At 34.9% G+C, this 19,045-nt stretch overlaps 5 protein-coding genes across 6 annotated transcripts in view; 2 read left to right on the forward strand and 3 right to left on the reverse strand.

The window, feature by feature from the left end:
* Window positions 1-19,045, forward strand: part of LOC129788976 (dachshund homolog 2) — a 1,190,888-nt gene that overhangs the window by 475,760 nt on the left and 696,083 nt on the right. The window lies entirely within an intron of this gene.
* LOC129788985 (uncharacterized) overlaps window positions 1-19,045 on the reverse strand; it is a 511,890-nt gene that overhangs the window by 254,791 nt on the left and 238,054 nt on the right. The gene's annotated exons all lie outside the window — the stretch shown is intronic.
* Window positions 56-7,490, forward strand: LOC129789074 (beta-parvin). Its single transcript, XM_055825709.1, has 5 exons — window positions 56-167; window positions 477-838; window positions 898-1,082; window positions 6,745-6,859; window positions 6,966-7,490. Exons 1-5 carry the CDS (start codon window positions 59-61, stop codon window positions 7,284-7,286), a joined length of 1,092 nt encoding a protein of 363 aa, XP_055681684.1. The 5' UTR covers window positions 56-58; the 3' UTR covers window positions 7,287-7,490.
* LOC129789137 (globin CTT-VIIA) lies at window positions 7,440-14,296 on the reverse strand. 2 transcript variants are annotated; one of them, XM_055825791.1, is made up of 5 exons: window positions 14,172-14,296; window positions 12,360-12,560; window positions 8,042-8,269; window positions 7,824-7,942; window positions 7,440-7,675 (listed from the first exon to the last, which is right to left on the reverse strand). In XM_055825791.1, exons 2-5 carry the CDS (start codon window positions 12,466-12,468, stop codon window positions 7,532-7,534), a joined length of 600 nt encoding a protein of 199 aa, XP_055681766.1. In that variant the 5' UTR covers window positions 12,469-12,560; window positions 14,172-14,296; the 3' UTR covers window positions 7,440-7,531. The 2 variants fall into 2 exon arrangements, with proteins under 2 accessions (XP_055681766.1, XP_055681767.1); XM_055825792.1 differs by lacking the exons at window positions 12,360-12,560; window positions 14,172-14,296 and adding an exon at window positions 11,565-11,736.
* Window positions 15,675-17,477, reverse strand: LOC129789090 (uncharacterized). The gene is made up of 2 exons (XM_055825729.1): window positions 17,139-17,477; window positions 15,675-17,053 (listed from the first exon to the last, which is right to left on the reverse strand). The coding sequence occupies exons 1-2, from the start codon at window positions 17,263-17,265 to the stop codon at window positions 16,239-16,241; spliced, it is 942 nt and encodes a 313-aa protein (XP_055681704.1). The 5' UTR covers window positions 17,266-17,477; the 3' UTR covers window positions 15,675-16,238.

Genomic DNA, 19,045 nt, shown 5'->3' on the forward strand with positions numbered 1-19,045 from the left:
CATACTTCTGCAAACTTCACTCCGCGTTTCAGCGCAAACTTCATTCAGTTGACAAATAATGTCGTCGTCTCGCCCAAAATCTCCTCGTTCCCCAAAAACTCCCGATAAGGACGAGAGTATTTGGGATAAAATTGGTACTCTTGGCAGGAAAAAGAGGATCAAGGAAGGTAGGACCTCAGTGTGTTGTTTTATTTGTAATTCCTTCAAAATTACAGTGGAATTTTTCATGAGAAAAACCCAACTTCCATAAAAGGGCAAAAATATGGGGCAAAGATTTATTTATTTTCCCAATTTTCTTGCACTTGCTTGATTTTTCTGAATGAATTCTTAACAATTTGAGTGTAAATAATGTGAAAGGAAACATTGAGGTGGAAGAAATAAAGGAAGAAGGAAGTTTTGGGGATTTTTCCAGGGCACCACCTACGCAAGAAGAGAGGAAAATTTAATCTTTAACTTTTCACTCATTTTCATTGCAGTCCAAGAAGTTCAGGAGGAAGGGAAGAATGCCATTGACTCCCCAGGGAATCCCAATGCTCCCATAATCCCCGCTGAGGATTACAATTTGGGTGACAATGAGCAACGTGCGATGATTCAGCCTCAATCGCTCAATGATCCCGCCGTGAAGAAGTTGCTGGAAGTTCTCGTCAACTGGATTAATGATGAGCTTGCTGACCAGAGGATTATTGTGAAGAACATCGAGGAGGACTTGTACGATGGGCAAGTGTTGCAGAAATTGTGGGAGAAGCTGACCCATCGCAAGTTGGATGTGCAGGAAGTGACGCAATCCGAGGAGGGGCAGAGGCAGAAGCTAAAGATTGTCCTTCAAGCTGTCAATCATGTAAGTTTCCCGCCAGATGTTACAAATTAAGGTCATTTATTCATGTAAATTCTCTGCAGACGCTGGGTTTCCACCACAAGACCCCCAAATGGACCGTTGAGAGTGTCCATTCGAAGAATCTCGTGGCCATTCTGCATCTCCTCGTTGCCCTGGTGCGTCATTTCCGGGCTCCTGTTCGTCTTCCGGACAATGTCTACGTGACTGTCGTTATTGTCCAGAAGAATGGGACTCAACTCAGCGCACAGTGAGTAAAATATTTCATTTTTTCCTGTATTTTAAATTTCCTTCTTGATACCGTCTTATGGGGATAGTTTGGACATTTTTGTTGTGTTTTGTTGCTTAACCCTTGGAATGCGGAGCGGGGTCGTTGAACGACCCCAGCGCTATATTTCGTGTTATATCTCCATAAATATAAAAGATACCATTCCCATCTTTTGGAAATAAGTTCTTTGGTTATCTGAGGAGGTTGTGTAAAAATTTCAGCTCAATCCGACCACCACAAGAAAAGTTATTAAGGAAAATGTAGAAGAAGGGAATTCAAAAATTGGTGTAACGGTCATGCTGCGGAAAATTTTTTAGAGCATAAACAACACAAAACATAATTAGAAGCATGTAAATGTGCAAAACAATAAAGAATATTCGAGAAATATTGCCATTTATCACGTTGCGGGAAGTGAGGGGAATGTGGGGAAGAGTGAAAAAAAAATTGCAGTTTCTTGGCAAATTTCTCAAAAAAAATTGTGAAAAATGATTGAAAAATGTTTTTCCCTAATATCTCCTTCTAAGTATTTTAGGGCGGCGAATTTGTGGTGCAGGGTGCAAGAGGACTATATAAGGAATCTATAGGCACTAACCCGACAACTTCAGGTTGTATAGTTTGGGAGAAAATTGGCTTTCTTTTTGGGGTCGTTCAACGACCCCACCTTCGCATTCTACGTAACTACCAAGGCCTCCGCATTCCAAAGGTTAAAAAATTCTGTATTAGATTAAAATGAAATTTGGGAATGGCTGTACTAAACGACTTAATTGAGGAACTTAAAAACGTTGTTTTGAATTTATTTTTAACTTTAACCCTTTAAGGTTTTTTGGGTCATACGCTGACCCAAACGTGAAACATTTTATTTTTTCAATTATTTATGAATGTAATTGTTTTTCCATGTTACAAATGCATCAAATTCACGCATAAGGGGTCAAAGAAGACGTTCTGAGTGAGAAAAGTCCTCTAAAAAAAAATCATAGAATAGAAATCGTGATAAAAGAGCGCATGTTTCAATGTTTTTATGTTTCACGTTGGACGTTAAAGGGTTAAAAGGGTTTTCCCATCAGAAATAATTCTACAATTTGTCTTCAATTAATTTTTTTTAAAGTAATTTAAATCATTTCTGAAAACATTTTAAACGTTTTTATTCATCTATATAATAATTAAAAAATTTCGTGTCTGTACAAATCTACACCGTTGGTCCGATCGCGATGAAATTTGGTACAGAGACTACTGGCACTAGGCGGATTTTACCAATGACATTCATTTCCCGTCCAGAGCCCCCCTTAGTAGCGCCCCCATATAATTTTTATGTATTTTTTGCGAATTTTTGAATTTGGCGCCCTTTTTGGTACATTTTCTTGAAGGGAAAATGAGATGGATGCATTTTACAGCTATCCGTCTCCCTCACACATTCAGTTTTTCGCAATTTTCTCGCATTTTCCACTGAGTTTTCCGGGGAAATTGTGTTTTTTTATGACCAGGAAGCGACGCCGCGTCGATTGGCATAAAAAATTCCAAAAGTCACGAAAATCCATTTCCGGGAAAAAAAGTGCGTGTAAAATCCCCAACCGTCAAAACTTTAAAATTTGTAAACCAACCGTCAAAATTTCAGCCAGGCCCAATTTCAGCACGGAGGAGCTCCCCGGGGGTCCCGGAGCATCCATAAGTGCCCCAGAAGTCCCAAGAATGCGTCTTATGCCCAAAAAATTGGAAAAAAACAAGAAAAAACGCATTTTTGGAAAAACAAAAAAAAAGTTCGTTAAAGTTCAAACAAACATTTCACGCATACACTCAAAAAAAACTCACCTACACAAAATGCCAGAGTGAGAGGAAAGTATTTTTCTTATGCCATCTCGTTAAGAACTATTAAATTAGGAATCAAATTTTAAAAGTGCTCTTAATTTAAGAGATTGAATAATTTTCTGTGCCAAATTTTATTTCTGTGCTTCAATTTAAATGGGAAAATTGGGAAAATACTTGATTTTTCAAGCATGAAAATGCATCCAAATGCAAAAAAAAATTTGAATGGATTAAAAATTAAAATTGCGTACCTATGTGTGTAATGAAATGCATAAATCATGCACATTGGGGCAAAATTAATTATATCAAAATGCATCCTAATTATTTGCATTTTAATTAACTAACCATTCATTTGTTACTTTCCCTGCGATGCACCATCAATCAATAATACCTTTAAATCGCTGTGGGACCTCACCGATGGTTTGTTTATACTTTCAACCGCGCTTCTGCCTAATCTCAAAACCAATTACAAGCGCTATTCATTTTCCATTTTGCCCATTGAATAGTTCGGTGTTGTTATCTCTTTGCTGGCGCTATATCGATTACACCAGTTAATTGCTTAATGCTTTTTGGGTGATAATATAATTCAGGTAAATGTGAGAGGCATAAAAAAATGTTCCCTAAAAGCTCCATAATTGAGAGGAAAATGGAACCATATGTGTTGGGGGGAAGATCTCTTGATTCTTTTTTGCTTTTGCTCGTTTTGATTGACAGACAGTTCAATACAGAAATTCACATTTGTGGCCAAAAATATGGGAATTTGCCATTGAAATTCTACAGCGCAGTAACTGGCTAATTTGCATGAACCTCGTGGAATATTGTAGTTAAACCCTTTTGTTGCTCGCTTCAATTTCCTTTACCTAAAACATCTGCCATAAAATCAGTTTTGTTTATCTCTGAAGCGCTTGAGAGGTGCTCAAGACCTTGCTGTCCAACAAAATTAATCATTGTCTATTAAATGGAATAAAAAAAAATCTCAAACTGAGATTTTTTTCATTGCAAGAAGACAATTTATTTAGACAAATTTTGGGGTTTATCATCAAAGGAAAATTATGCAAAATTGATTGAAGTAATTTTGCAAATTAATCAACCATGAGGCGGGCAAATTCTTTGATATATTCCCCCACAAAAAAATCCTCAACTTTAGGTTCAATTTAGAGACAAAAAATCTTTATGTTTTGTTTGTTAGATAATGATTAATGATTGCGCTATCTGTGTGTTTTATGTATTTATTCCTCTGGCTAATGTAAATGTTATCTTTTAATTCTTTCCCCCGAGAATTAAGTAAAGTAAGATTAAGTTAAATGAACATTGCATCACGCGGATAATGCATCGAAATTTATTACCTTGTTTTTAAGTTTTTATTAGCTGTGATACTTCATTTTTTAATTGTTGACATTAATTTATTTATGCTCCTTTTGAAAGAATTAAAATACGGCAAATCATCTCAGAAGAACCAGAAATAAATTCACTTTATTTTTCTTTTGCAAAATGTGAATCTAAATATTTATCACAAAAATCCTTTTGTCCTACATTCCACCATTTCCTCACAATTTGTGGAATATTCTAGGCATTAATAGCTTATTTACTAAAGTATTGTGGAAATAATGCTTTGTGAAACTGGTGGCCTTTAAAATTTTCCATTTAGAGAGCTAATTGAAGTATTTTCTTTCAATTTGTGCATGAATGCTAATTTTCCTTAAAATAAGGGGCTAACAAATCGTACAATTTCATGGTTCTTGTGCTATTTTTTAGCAGAATATTTTAAAAAGGGGTTCAATTAAGAATTAATACTGGAATTCTAATTTTTCCTTAATTTATGTTCGGGAACATTCAGTTAAACGATTGTTTAAGCGTTTTCAACGATGTTTCGGTTTATTTAAAGCCTGATGATGGTTTTAAATAAACCGAGACGTCGCTGAAAGCACCAAGATGATCGTTTTAATGATTTTTTTCCGAACAAAATAAAATAAATCTATTTAGATAAAAAAGTTATTAAAATTTCTTTAATTGCAATTAATGTGCAAAGGAGTTGATGGCAGAATGTATGAAGGATGATCCTCTATCGCAGAACAATTTCAACCCATCTCATCTTGTAGGGGAACATAAAAAATAGAAGAATCGCGAGAGAAACTCCCCAATATCCACTGGGATCACATAGAAAAGTGCAGTGAAAGTACAGTCCGGGAAAACATAACCTCAATTTTGGAACACCATTGAAATGAATAGGAAGACCTTTATTATGTTCGACCAGCGTGGCATCGGGACCTCTTGAGCTTCTTTATAACCTTCCCAACCTTTCCTGCCTACCCGAATGAAGATTTGAATGATTTTTGCTTTACAACTTTTGTCTTTCCGGACTTCTCGTTGTTGAGTTTTTTTTTCTCTTGGAGTGCTTTCTCTTGGATATGGGCTCAACAGCAGGGCGTTTCCTGTACTTGGGTGGACGTTTTGGATCTACGGGGGCAAGAAGATTCCGATCTGACTCCGCTCCAACTCCCTCTTTGAAATATTCAGCATCATCTTCATGTGGACACGTTAATTGTGGGAAACATATTCTGCAACATCTGTGCCATAAGCTTCAGATGTTTCCCTTGGCCAGAAAGGCTGTTGAGCACCACAAGAGGAGCTGATCCGGAGGCTTTGTCATCATCATCATCATCATGCTTGGCCGCCTTTAGGCTGAAATTACATCCATAAGGATGAATCTACAAAAATGAGAGAGAAATTGAATTCTGGGGCCTTGCGGGAAGCTTCCCGGAAACTCACCTTGAACGTTAAAGTAGGCCCTCGGAAAGCTTTGTTACTTTACACAAAACTGTCGATTACAGTTCCAAGGGAAAGCACTCCAAGAGAAAAAAAAACTCAACAACGAGAAGTCCGGAAAGACAAAAGTTGTAAAGCAAAAATCATTCAAATCTTCATCCGGGTAGGCAGGAAAGGTTGGGAAGGTTATAAAGAAGCTCAAGAGGTCCCGATGCCACGCTGGTCGAACATAATAAAGGTCTTCCTATTCATTTCAATGGTGTTCCAAAATTGAGGTTATGTTTTCCCGGACTGTACTTTCACTGCACTTTTCTATGTGATCCCAGTGGATATTGGGGAGTTTCTCTCGCGATTCTTCTATTTTTTATGTTCCCCTACAAGATGAGATGGGTTAAAATTGTTCTGCGATAGAGGATCATCCTTCATACATTCTGCCATCAACTCCTTTTGAATTGATAAATATTGGAGAAGTATTTTTAATAAATCAAATTGTTTTGTTTGTTAAATCTTATTTAATTAATCTATGATTATTCTCAAATTGTTAAATGATTAGAATATTCTTAAACTCTTGAGAATATTCGCAATTTTGGGTTTTATATCTTCTGTCTTCTTGCCTTTTAGCAAAGATTCAAAGCTTCAAAGTAAATATTTAACTTTGCAAAAATCTTTTTTAAAAAAATCAAATGAATTTTCAAGTGTTTGCCCCTTGAATTCAAAGTATTCTATCTATTTATAATCTAATCTTTTGCTCCTCTCGTTCAAACGATATTAATACCCAAAAAGCAAATGCGGGGTTGCTTAAAAAAAATTCACGCAAAGCTGAATAGCAAATATTTATTTACTAAAATGAGGTGTGGCAATTGTACAAATACAAAATTTGTTTATTATGTGGTAATTGCTTCGTTCGTTTTTTTTTTATTGTTGTATTTCTTTGTGTTGTTTAGTTAGGAGAGGTAATTAAGTTAAATTGTCTTGAAGGAAATAAACAACTAATACGTGAGCGTCTTTTAAGTTAAGAGTTGGTGGTCTGTATGGATATTGAGGAATTTCTCTGCTTCTTTTTTTTGGCTCATTGCAGAAAGTATCAGGAACAGTTGACGGCACAATATGATGATGTTGGTATGAGATGCGAACCGGATGCATTTGATACTCTTTTCGATCATGTACCCGATAAGTTGGCTGTTGTGAAGAGGGTGAGAGAATTTCTTGTATTTTTTTTTGTTGGGGTTTTTCTTTTGCATAGGAGGGAGAACATTATGTGATGTTTTTCCGGGGGTTTGACTCCTCTTTTTCCTGCAGTCTTTGGTGACTTTTGTGAACAAACACCTGAATAAGCTGAACTTTGAGGTGGCTGATTTGAGTACAGACTTCAGGGATGGTGTCTACTTGTGCCTCTTGATGGGTGTTCTCGGTGGTTTCTTTGTGCCATTGTATGATTTTCATTTGACACCAAAGGATACCGATCAGATGGTCCACAATGTGGCATTTGCCTTTGAACTCATGCAGGATGTGGGTTTGCCAAAGCCCAAAGCTCGTCCTGAGGATATTGTAAATATGGACCTAAAATCCACCCTCAGAGTGCTCTACAATCTCTTCACGCAGTACCGTAACATCTCCTAAAGGCAACTCTTCCGCCCTGTGCAGGAGGCAAAAAAAATCTAACAACCCCCCTCCCCCAGTCACTAAATAAAAACTTCCTGAGAGCTCCCTATTACCTGGGAGATCCTGTCTTTTTTTTTAATCTGCCTAAACGATGAATGTAAGAAAAAAATGTAATTTTTTTGTGCTTTTACATCTAATATATTAACGTGGTAGTATAACAAATTTTCGACGTGTTATGTGGAAAAAAGAAATGCGATATCCTTTCACTGGGATGATTCAGCGAGATTTGCAAGCTCTTTTGAGATTATTCCGAAGATTGTGTCCAATGTCACAGCCCAGGCAGTTTGCTGCACCTCATCGAGATTGCATGCAGCAGTTAAGATTTCGAGGACTACCTCTTTCAGCTCCTGTTTTGTTTTTTTTTTTTCAAGGAAGAATTTAATATTTAATTTAATCTTTTTTCCCTCTCAAAACGTTTAAATTGAATCAAAAAAGAAATTATTTTATAATGAAATTCCCGAAGGAAAGAAAAATGAAAGGATTCTTTCAACTCACATCAAAGGATTTCTGCTTAATTTGTCTGCGGAAGTGTGTTCGTGCGATCTCAGTCCAAATTTCAACGAGTGTTGCCACCGGATCGGCGGTGTTGAAGGCATCAACAGCTTTCTGGAACACTGTTGGCGTATACACAAACAACCCAAAAGCAATTTAAATCTCATGAAAAAAATGCAAATTGAATTTTGAAAAAATACCCCCAGAAAAAAAATACTCACCAGCTACAACACGTCCTGCGTGACTCCGAAACATGACGCTCCCTTTGAGATTCTCTCGGGGTACATTGCGGAATGGGAAGTACTTTTGATTGTCGGGGAATTTCTCAAAGAAGCGCATCAGAATGGCCTCACCAGCATCCTCGGGTGCCTTCGCAACGAGTTGCCACGTGCTCTTGACGATTTCAATTTGCTCTGGAGTGAGACCCGGCATCTTTTCACGATTTATTCCTGCAACACACACACATACAGTCAATCCAAGTGATTGAGCGTTCATTCTCAGCACTATCGAGAATTAATTTCCGCCCCGGATCTCCCATCCGGATGTCTCTGGAAGCTCACAGACATGGGAACGTGATGTGATAGAGTGAGGTGAATGGGGAAAGTGTTGTTGCAAAAAGACTCTTTTCTCTTCCTGGATTCCGCGTATATATATGGCACACATATAGCAGCATAAAATGCTCCTGTGTCTCATTACATACTCATAGAAGTTTCTCTCTGAATTTTCTTTTCATTTTTGTTAAAAAAAGGTGAAAGATTTTTAAATGTTTTAAAAAGAGAGAGAATTCTCCTCATGATTTTGTGAACTAAACAGTTTTCTTTTTATCTCTTTTCTAACACTTAATTTAGGTAATGAACAAACTTGAAATTTATTCATTGTTTATGCCAAAAGAAAACATTTAAAGGTAGGGGAGACCGGGGTAAAAATAGTCAATTTGCGTAAATCCTTATCTGCAGGATTCCCCAAGGGCAAGAAAATTTCCTCGATAGGTCATTCTTATAGGAAATTTCCTGGCCTACAACTTTGTCTCAGACCACTTTTCTCTATCTCCACGGGAAATATGAGTTTTCGAGCTTTTCCTAAACCCTTCCGCTTCTGACTTTTTTTAAACGCGGCGGGTAAATATAGTCACCAGTTGGCTAAATAAAGTCGGTCGAATTTTCCGACATTTCCAATGATTTCCCACCTGAGAGATTGACAGTAGTTGATAGCTAAACTTCTCCCCTTTTGATTCACGACAAGGAATTTCACTTTTATACGCACTAAAACAGAGAATTTTGCGATTTTCTCAATCACGCCATTTTGCAACAAATGGATAGAAAATATGTCAAAAATTTCGAACTCCCATATGATTTACATGGGATGACTAGATCTACCCCAAGGGGTATGTTTTGATTCAGAAAATTGCAGAGAAAAATCATTAAAAGTTATTGAAGAATACACCTTGGCAACATTTTCTGCACTAATCCAGCTAGTGAGAAAAATTATCAGATGGGAAAACTGCTGAAGGAAATGTTCGGAAAACGCGTTTTTCTCAATACGCAAAAGTTTGGGAAATGGGCCAAAAATTTATTTTCTTTTTTAACTCCTAAAGTACTGATCGGATAACCTCCAAATTACTGTCAAAAATTATAGGTTGGTAGGGCTTTGCACCCTAATTTTTTCCGATTTTTCCGATTTATATTTTGGGAGAAATTGACATTTGAAAATTCCAAAATGACTATTTTTACCCCGGTCTCCCCTATACCTAGAATGTCTCAAAGCAGTTCAGAATTTTCTCGGTTTAGTACAGAATAGTAAAAGCATGGAAAGTAACTGGAAATTATTTTTCTTTCATCGTGGAAGTTGCTCATAATTTTATTCAACTGAGAAAGGAGTCTATTCACTTTTATTCATGTAGTGACTTTTAAGAAAATTCGAACCAGTGAAGGTAAAGTGATAACTTTTTTTTCCCTTTAAAGTTTAAGTTCTCAAAACTTTAAGGTTTTTTCATCATTCAAAGCATGGGTACATATTATGTTCTATGCAGTTTAAGAGAAAAGTCTAATGGTACAATGGGGGCGTGGCTTTAACATTTTCTTAAGGAAATCTTTCTAAGTTGAATTCAGTTGAAAACAGTTGAAAAGTTTGGTTTATCTTGAATGTTTTATTCCCTTAGAAGATTGTCTCTTGGGTGTATTATATGTGTTTTTCAATGAGGGAATGTACTGAATTAAGGTGAATAGACTTCTTTTATTTTATATACCGGTGAAAGAAATCTTTCTTGGTTAAGAAATTACTCTGATTTAGTTTAAAGGTTTTCCAAATAATTTTTGAGAGAATTCTTATCCGTTTTGAAATATAATTTGATTATGAAACTTTCACTTGAATAAAAAATTAGTAAAAAATATAATAAATAATGAACCTATTAAAATAATAAATTTTAAATGTTTAAAGTAATAGTTGCTTGCTTTGATATTCTCCAGAGACTCAGCTTTCCCCAAAAATTCTTAAAATTCTTTTAAGAAATCTCTTGAATTTTTTTTTCAGTTTTCTTTGTGAATTAGAGAACATAATTCCAGAAGAATAATAATTGATTTTTCATCTATAATTGTTCCTTTACGATCGTTGTAACCATAACTCCTTTTTTCTACGTTATTTAACCATCTTTTTCCATTCAAAATTATCACATTTAAAAAAATCTCCCTCTGTGAATTTTAAACAAAAACAAGGAGGACTTAATAAACGAAAATGCATGAACTGAATAAAATATTGCGCCACAATCACTTAATATCAATAACACAATATTTTACGCCTTTTATTGGCAATTTACTGATAAAATTTCAGTTTCAAAAATATATAATATTTTAATGATCAATTAATGCAAAACATACAAAGTTATTGATGAATTTTTAATTAAATTAAATATAGTACATATATACGGCGTGAGTCCTCCCCTAATGAATTGATGTGAATGCTAAATACAATATTTGTTAATGAGAATCACGTCCACACAAGGGTGGTTTGGAATGAGGGGGTTGGAGGTGAGGGTTCCCTGATTTCCTCAATTATTCCAGTTTCTCTCACGCTCACCGCCGTATGAAAATTTAATATTATTTTGTACGTGAAAAACATTTTTAAATATATCTCTGAGAGTTCTTTTTTTCCTCTACTTTTCTTCTTATTCTTGGTGTTATACTACATAATCCAAGGCTGATAAATATTCATTCTTTTTTCTTGTGCACTGTCCCACTGGTTAGAGATTATTTTTTAGTATGTTTATTTTGGGATCTTAATTAGAAAAAAATCTCTCTTCAATGTTTGCTTTTGAAGAAAAAAAGTGTCTTATCAGGTAATTTGGATGAAAAAAGAATTTTCTGCTTTTCATCACTTTTGTTGGGAGATTTTTGCTTGCAAAAGTGATTAGGAGCGAGAGAGATTTTTTTTCCTTCACCGTGTGCTCACATCACACGCAAAAACTTCCGAGACACACAACTGATTTGTCGTCTTATCAGACCACATCACACGGTTTTATTTATTTTTTATTTTTTTTCTTATTGTCCATGATTTCCAGTGAAGTAAATTCAACACACTATTGCGCCCCAATAAATGGCCAAAAAATACGTGCTAAATAGGCAAAACGTAGAATAGAATGGCCTGTGCGGGGCAAACGAGAGCACAATCAATGTCAGGTTCCTTTGGAATGGTAAATGATGGCGAGAATGGGATTTAATTGAATCACAATCGGCAGAAATTGTTACTCACAAACTCTCGGGAGGAGATTTTATAATGTACACAAGTAGTTTAGCAGGGAATTAGTTTTCTCAAACGCACACAGAGTGTTTTGGTGGTGGATGCTACTAGTTGTGCCCAAGTTGGGGAGACGATGTGTGAAGAGCAGAGGCCTGCAATCAACTGGTATTTGGTGTGAGCTCCTTGACTCGATCAACTCTCGTGGGGCTCACATTTCGCGCATTTTATACACAAACACACCATGCTGGTGTTCTCAAATAATGTTATACGCGCTTCTCGTGAGAGTGGGTTTCCATGGGCCGGAATTCGATCTCAATCTCTCAACAAAAACATATTATGGGTACTTATATACAACATTACTCCAGGCGCTCTCTCTCGCATGTGCCATGGCAATATACGTAGAGATACACAGAGCGAGAGAGAATGGAGATATATGGACCAACTACATATATGGGGAGGTTGAGGGTGGTATACAGCAATGGGGGTGAATGCATTCCATCGGCTATGACCGATAAAAGAGGAAACACCATTGATATACAAACACTGGAATGTGCAGCAAAAGCACAAGCCCCCACAAATGGAATGTTCTCTATCCCATCTCTCTCTAACATTCAGATTTCGCGCGCGCTAATTTTGCAAACTAATGTCCATAGTGATCTGACCTAAGTCCGACCCTCTAAAAGTCATCTTAGCGTGTCTTAAGAAAATATAATAGACATTATATTCACAAATAGACAATATAAAATTGGAATGGAATTTTGTGTTGAGAAAATAGGCATCTTATAAGATAGGCTGAGCTGTACTTACGTGTTTCAGGAGTCTCCAGTCGATGTTCCCTCTTACACCAATTAATAGGTATATTTATATTACATACACCCAATATACATAGCACCCTCACGGAGAAATTCAAGAGCATTCTCCTTACACCTCCTTCCCATCCACACAGCTAAGAAGGATTTACTGCTGAAAACACTTTACAATTGATTCCTTCGGGGTTGATGTTAATTCCTATTGATTTTTTACGAAAAAAAAGGAGAGAGTTTCCGAGGTAAAATGGGTAGTAAATCGAAATCTATATTGTAGCACATTTGGCTCTGGGATTCATTAAAGTCTCAACTTCAATTTAATGTTAAAGATTACGCGCTCGTACCCTTTTTGAGATTTTCACCCAATTTTCTCGTATTTTCCTTCAATTAAAGCAGAGAGTTGAAAATTTTACTTCAGTTCTTGTTTTTTTTTGTACCTAGATTACATTTAAATAATGAGAGCATAGTTTTGAGGAAAATTTCAAAATGGCCGCTAGAGGGTCTAAGTTTATAATTGAATGGACTATGGTATTATCTATTAAGAGTATGGCTGTTGTATATTAGAATTAGCATTGTATCTGCATCAGAAGCAAAAACAAAAAGCTTGAAATTGGATTTGTTGCATTTTTAAACATTTTCAAAATGGCCGTTAGGTTCTACAGCCATTTTAATTTTACGAATCACTAAAAAATCACTTAAACAACAAGTAGCGTCCTTAATGCTTCCTATTTGAGGTCAATCTTTACTGATCTGAAGTTAAGCTGTCTGTACGTAAACTTACATAATTTTTAAGTTTTTTTTTTGAATGAGTTATTGTTTAGTTTATTGTTTGGTTTAATCTTAAATTCCCAAGCTGATGTTACTTCAATTGTTTAGGAAATTTTTAAACCCTTTTCCTTTTTCTGAAGACTTCCCTAAATATCGTAAAGTCTTTCTCGTTAATTTTATCCCATGAAAAAAACTCAATTTATGGAAGCTTTTCTCAAGAATTTTTGATTTTTTTTAAAAATCTTTTTCATTTGTATTGCTTAAGTTGGAATGCAATAATATTACAAAACCCGCTTTTAAAATTCCGAACCCTTCAATATATTTTTCTTTGGAATTTTCTCAACTCATCCATCACTTTCAATAGCAATTATTCCTTACAGAATAGCTCTGTAAATAATATAAATTAACATGTCTCCACGACGGAAGGCGCCTTATTTTGCATGAAAACAAGACAGGTATCGTGATGGTACAAAAAAACGCATGGAAAAAAGTGATAAACAAATTAAGGAATGTGAACAAGCATTTTTAATTACAAGACGAATATTAGATTAAAATATTTAGCTAAAGTGTCGTGAGATTGTGTGGAGTATTACAATTAAAATAAATTGTTTTACAAGTGACACGCGACCTTTCCTGTGTCACTATCACTATCACTCCCGCCATTGGATACGTAACATAAGTTTAGCTATATAGAATAGAGTGAAAAAAAAAAACATCATTGCGAGAGGAGAAAACTTTAGCGATGAACTCGCTCTGTGTTAGCGCCTTAATTGTATTCCAAAACTGTCATTAATTTCATTGCTCCCAATTGAATTGGGGCGACGAGTATAGCCTGTATTATTAGGTAAAATGAATGGCACGTGTAAGCTTCTTTTTTTGTTGGTCTTGCTAATAAAAAAAAGTTTAAGAGTGGAAAATTTTAGATAATCTCAAGGAACTTTTGCTACTCGAATTCTTAGAAGAAAAAAATAAAGAGCTACAAAAGACATGATCATGAAAAAATTCCAAAAATATCTTCATTTTTTTTTACAAAGTCAACACTCACGCCGTTGTTTACGTCTCTCATCTTTTTATCTCCATTCTTGAGATTGTTGCCTAAAACAAATGGTACATAATTGGGACTTTTTTGCTGGTTGTATCACAAGATTCACAATTTCACAATTTTCCTCATTCCCCACAAACTCATTATCTGCTAATTTGAAGACTATTTAGACAAGAAATTTGCTTTATCAAAATTCACAAGAAGCAAAAATATGTGACTTCCTAAGATTATTTGGTTTATGATTTGTAAATATTAATTTTTTGGGATCAAAAAAGGATTGAAATTCTTTCATTAATCGTCCCCACTCAGCTTCCACCGGAAGAATGATTCTTTGAATTTAAATTGATGCAGAGATTAGCAACAAAGCATGATTTTGTATTCAAAGTGCAACGTCAAGCAACACTACTTTGTACATTTTGCCACACTTGTTTATATTGACACACGTGTCCAATTTTCAAATTTATTGCGATTTCCTAATTCCTTTTTCATTCCCCACCTTATTTAAAATAAAAAAAAAATATGCTGCAATAATAAATTAAACGAGTGAAATTTACAATGAAGGTACAATCATTCGATATTTTTTCAATGATTTATTTTAATATGAATGTCATGTGAACATATTTATAGAAAGTAATTAAACTACAAATAAACACGCAACTTCTCACACACAAAAAATGTTCATGAATGGACAAAGATAGAAGAAGAGGAATAAGATGACGCAATTGTAGTTCTTTTATAATTAAAATACACTTTCCATGCCAACAAACTTTACTCTTTTTTTGGATTATTCATTCATAGAACATCCTCCGTTTAAAAAAAAATACACACAGCAACATGCTATTATGTTCGCTAATTATTTCATAATTTTAGTACCATGTTACACTGTAGAGGAGTGTGTTTCACAAATGAACGCGTTTTTTACGTTCATTTTGTATTCTTTGGTCGTTTCGATCGGCTATAAAACGACTTATGATGAAATAAGTTGTAAAAGTAAGATGAGACATCGCCCAAAATTGGAATGAGGAAAAGAATTCCCACGGATCGCACAGAACTTAAGAAAAGTCGTTTGGTAAGAATTAATTTTTGATAAAAATAATTTTTCATTTTCTTCTGCGTAAGAAAAGTATCCAAGTTATGCATTAAAAGGGTCATTACTTAAAGAGTGTAAACAATGGCGTAAAAGTACAAAGAAGAAGTAAACATAAATGAGATATTTTACGCTAATGTCTTCTCTTTTATTTGCACCTATACATGAAAAAATCCGTTCAATAAAAGCTTAGAAAATCTACTTTGAGGAAAGTTTCAAAATAGCTTTGCAAAAGGGTGAAAAGAAAACTTATTTTACTTATATTTCATTGTTATGAATTATTTATTCCTTAATTTTACATACAGATCTCCTAAATAAATTTTAGTGTTTGGAAAATTTTCTGAACTACCTTTAAAAATTATCTAAATAAAAACTTTTTTATAAAAAATAAAATTAAACCTTTGACGCTCATTATTATCGTTAAATTCAAACACTTTTGAACTTTGGTAAAAGGACATTATACACAATATACGGACTCATTGTTTTTTCGTTCAAATTTAATTCAATTTAAAGAGTTAGTGACTCCAAAGCAGCGAGTATTTGATAAAACTAACATGATAGACCTTTAATCAGCTTTACAGATAAGTTTTTCTTTTAAACTCAAGTACTTGTGCACTTATAGACCAAGTTTCTTTATCAATATTCATTGAAATTTTATTATTTTCTCTATCTTTTCGTCACAAAATTTAATTTTAAATTAAAAATGAACTATGTACGTACATTTTTGGTTTTTTTTTCTTAACATTCGGTTCTAATGTGAAATCAATAAAAAGAAATAGTAGAACCAATTTATTTCATTGGTGGTTATCAAATTAAATTTATAGCTTTTCACGAGGTCACAGAGGCCCAGATCTTTGTCACAATAAATGCTAATTAAATACACACGGGCCACAAAATTGCTTCCTTGGAAGTCTTTTCTTTCTCTCTCACTGTCTTTGGGGGGTGTGTGTGTGGGTGGATGCTTGAGCTGTGAAGCGGGTGGATCAGGGAGTGAAGAACATCATGATACTTCTTCTTAAGTGCTTCAAGGTGGTCAAGTAGATGATGGGTCTAATGGCGGGCATGAATGAATGGGCAATGGAGAGGAGTTTGGAGTAGGTGGACTGGGGGAGAATTCCGAGGAATCTTAAGGTGTTGCTGTGGAGGCTCACAAGGATGAAGGTGGTGGTGAGAATGAGGGAAAAAATCAGAATCTCCTTGACATTTTCCGCCAATTTGCACACGGTGAGGTCTAATTGGAATGCTGTGAGTTTTGAGCTGACGAAGAAAATCCCACAGATGCCAAAGAGGGTGGGAAGAGCTATTTGGAGGACAATCACCACGATAAATATCATTGGTTTGAGGTGGGGAATGTGTACGCCGAGGGAGCAGCATGAATTACTCGTGCTCTCTGAGGTGTGAAGTGATACGACATGTGGTAGGGCTATTGATGTGGCCAGTAGCCAGATTGATGCGGTGGGTAGAATAGCCGAAATGCTCCTTTTCATGCGATTGTAGTCAATTGTGAGGGTTCTTCGCTCTTTCGTCTCATTTCCCGCGCTTTCCTCGTTATTGCACTCATCTTGCGCACGAACCGCTGCTAGGTTCTCGTGCCTTCGCTGCTGACAAACTGCTAGATTGTGCAGGGAGACTGCGTGAAAATTCACTGCTATAACTAGGTACGTTACAGCAGTACCTAGGAGAATCTCCACACCAATGGTTAGTGCACAGAAATCCGCCAAAATCCATTGTTTGAGCGGAAAGATCCACAGAGAAATCATATCACACAGCATAATTTGCAATATGAAGCAAAAAACTCCTACAAAAAATCCACAAATAAATTTTTCGTTATTTTAAATTAACGATTTTCCTTCTAAGTAAGAAAAAAATACTTTTCCACTAACCAGACACTTTAATACGCCTCACAATACCCAGAAGCACAGCAATATTCAATGCACCACCCACAATAAGAACAACAAGTGAGGAAATGTAGAAGATTTCCTCTTTATCCTCGCACAGAGATGATTTCATGGCGACAAGCAGAAATGTTCTGTGAGACACTCAAATTATTTATATGTTCCATTCCACCGAGGCGCGAGACACGCGAATTTATTTTGCTGCATTAGAGAAGAAAAACGAAGTGGAAAAGGAAAAAGAAATTTCTCATGTTTACAAGAAAGCAAGTGAGAGTTTTAGAATTGAATTAAAGATTCTCGGATTATTCTTTATTGCAACACCCGTGTGAATTCCCTCAAGGGTCTTCAGTATACTCTCAGATCAACATTCTCGCGCGCACTGTTTTATAATTAAAGAGATTTGAATTTATTTTTAGTCTTGCGGTACTCAAGTGGCTTCTGCACTCTGTGGAGCAAAAAAAAAGACGGAGTAATAAGAAGCTATATTTCATCCAGACACTTTATTTACAAACTGAGAAGTTCTTTTCTTTTAATAAATCCTCTTGATGTTCTTTATTATTTTTCTTATTAATTAAATTCTTTAAATTAATTTGTAATGAATATGATAATGATAAAAAATGTTACAGAAAATATCGATTAGAGTGATAATTCGTATTCTTTTCTTTTGGATAGAATTGCTTTAAAAAGGAGTCTATTCATATTTGTTGGTGTCAAACTATAGCTATAATTATTAGACGAAAAATTCATGCAGAAAGTCAAAAAAATTCAAAAGTGTTTAAAACTTCCTATCTTTCTTTAGGATCAACTTTAAAAAAGAAAAACGAAAAATTGATTTAAGAAACGCCTTTATATAATTTTCCATTAATTACACGAAGCATATGCAGCATTGCTTTAACCATACAGATAAAGAGTTAGATTTTCTGTAGCTCCTCTAGATTCTAATAAGTCTGCCGTAGACGTAATCATAATTTATATAACAAAAAATGAAATAAAAATAATTTTTATCGAGGGCTGCATTGTAAAACCGGCTAAGTCGGTGTGAGCTCCGAACCGACTTAGCCGGTTTTACAATGCAGCCCTCGTTATACAAAATTCCTTTCGCTGAATTCTTGACCATACCAAATATTCACGAAAAAAATTATTCCTGGAGAAAAGAAGCTTATTTCAATTTGCAAGAATTACCAAAATTATATATAAATTATATATAATAAGTTGGCATTTACAGTTAAACTTAAATGCCCTTTACATATTTTTGTGCATTTTATTCTCTTCTTTTTTCAATTCACGCATTCTTCGTTGGTGCCAATCTTCTGTGCGATGATTTAATTTTTTCCTCTCATTTTTTTTTATTTAAAATTCTTTCTCTGAAAATTAACACGTCATTTTTGTGAACATGACATTGTTATTCTCGGCGTCTTAAAGTATATTCTGCATACAACATCACATTGGTGGAATATAAAGGATGGTTGGACAAAAAATAAATAAAAAGGCAACGGACAAAAAAAGCGTACATGTTTTGCATCATGTCTGTGTGTTCAATTTCAAACTCTGCGATATGGATGATTTAATATATTCGCGGGCTTTGCTTGGAATTCCAATGAAATTCGCTAATTGTGTTTGGAGGAAGAATATTTCTTTTCTTATTGTTATTCTCCTTATATTACACTACGATGAAAAAGTTTCTAGGTGACCAAAAACAGGATTATTTATTGGAAAATTCAATAACTATCTATCTATTCCTGCTGTAATCAATTGATTTTGAAAACCTTATCCTATTTGGAAAATTATATTTTTGTCAAAAACGATAAGAGTTTAAGTAGAAAATTAGTGAAAATTGTAAAAAAAAAAGTTCATTTTTATAGATTTGCCAAAATGGTTGCCGAAAGATAAAGATT

This window comes from Lutzomyia longipalpis, chromosome 2 (assembly GCF_024334085.1).
Source record: "Lutzomyia longipalpis isolate SR_M1_2022 chromosome 2, ASM2433408v1".
NCBI lineage: Eukaryota > Metazoa > Arthropoda > Insecta > Diptera > Psychodidae > Lutzomyia > Lutzomyia longipalpis.

Bases quoted from the DNA above. Each gene is read 5' to 3' on its own strand.
- LOC129789137 (XM_055825791.1), bottom strand. From the start codon at position 12,468: ATGCTCTTGAATTTCTCCGTGAGGGTGCTATGTATATTGGGTGTATGT. The intron at 8,270-12,359 runs GTAAGTACAGCT...TGTGTGTTGCAG, and splicing joins ACTGGAGACTCCTGAAACAC to GAATAAATCGTGAAAAGATG. The intron at 7,676-7,823 runs GTGAGTTGAAAG...AAAACAAAACAG, and splicing joins TTAAGCAGAAATCCTTTGAT to GAGCTGAAAGAGGTAGTCCT.
- LOC129789074 (XM_055825709.1), top strand. From the start codon at position 59: ATGTCGTCGTCTCGCCCAAAATCTCCTCGTTCCCCAAAAACTCCCGAT. The intron at 1,083-6,744 runs GTGAGTAAAATA...GGCTCATTGCAG, and splicing joins GGGACTCAACTCAGCGCACA to AAAGTATCAGGAACAGTTGA. The intron at 6,860-6,965 runs GTGAGAGAATTT...TTTTTCCTGCAG, and splicing joins AGTTGGCTGTTGTGAAGAGG to TCTTTGGTGACTTTTGTGAA.
- LOC129789090 (XM_055825729.1), bottom strand. From the start codon at position 17,265: ATGAAATCATCTCTGTGCGAGGATAAAGAGGAAATCTTCTACATTTCC. The intron at 17,054-17,138 runs GTTAGTGGAAAA...GATTTTTTGTAG, and splicing joins GAGGCGTATTAAAGTGTCTG to GAGTTTTTTGCTTCATATTG.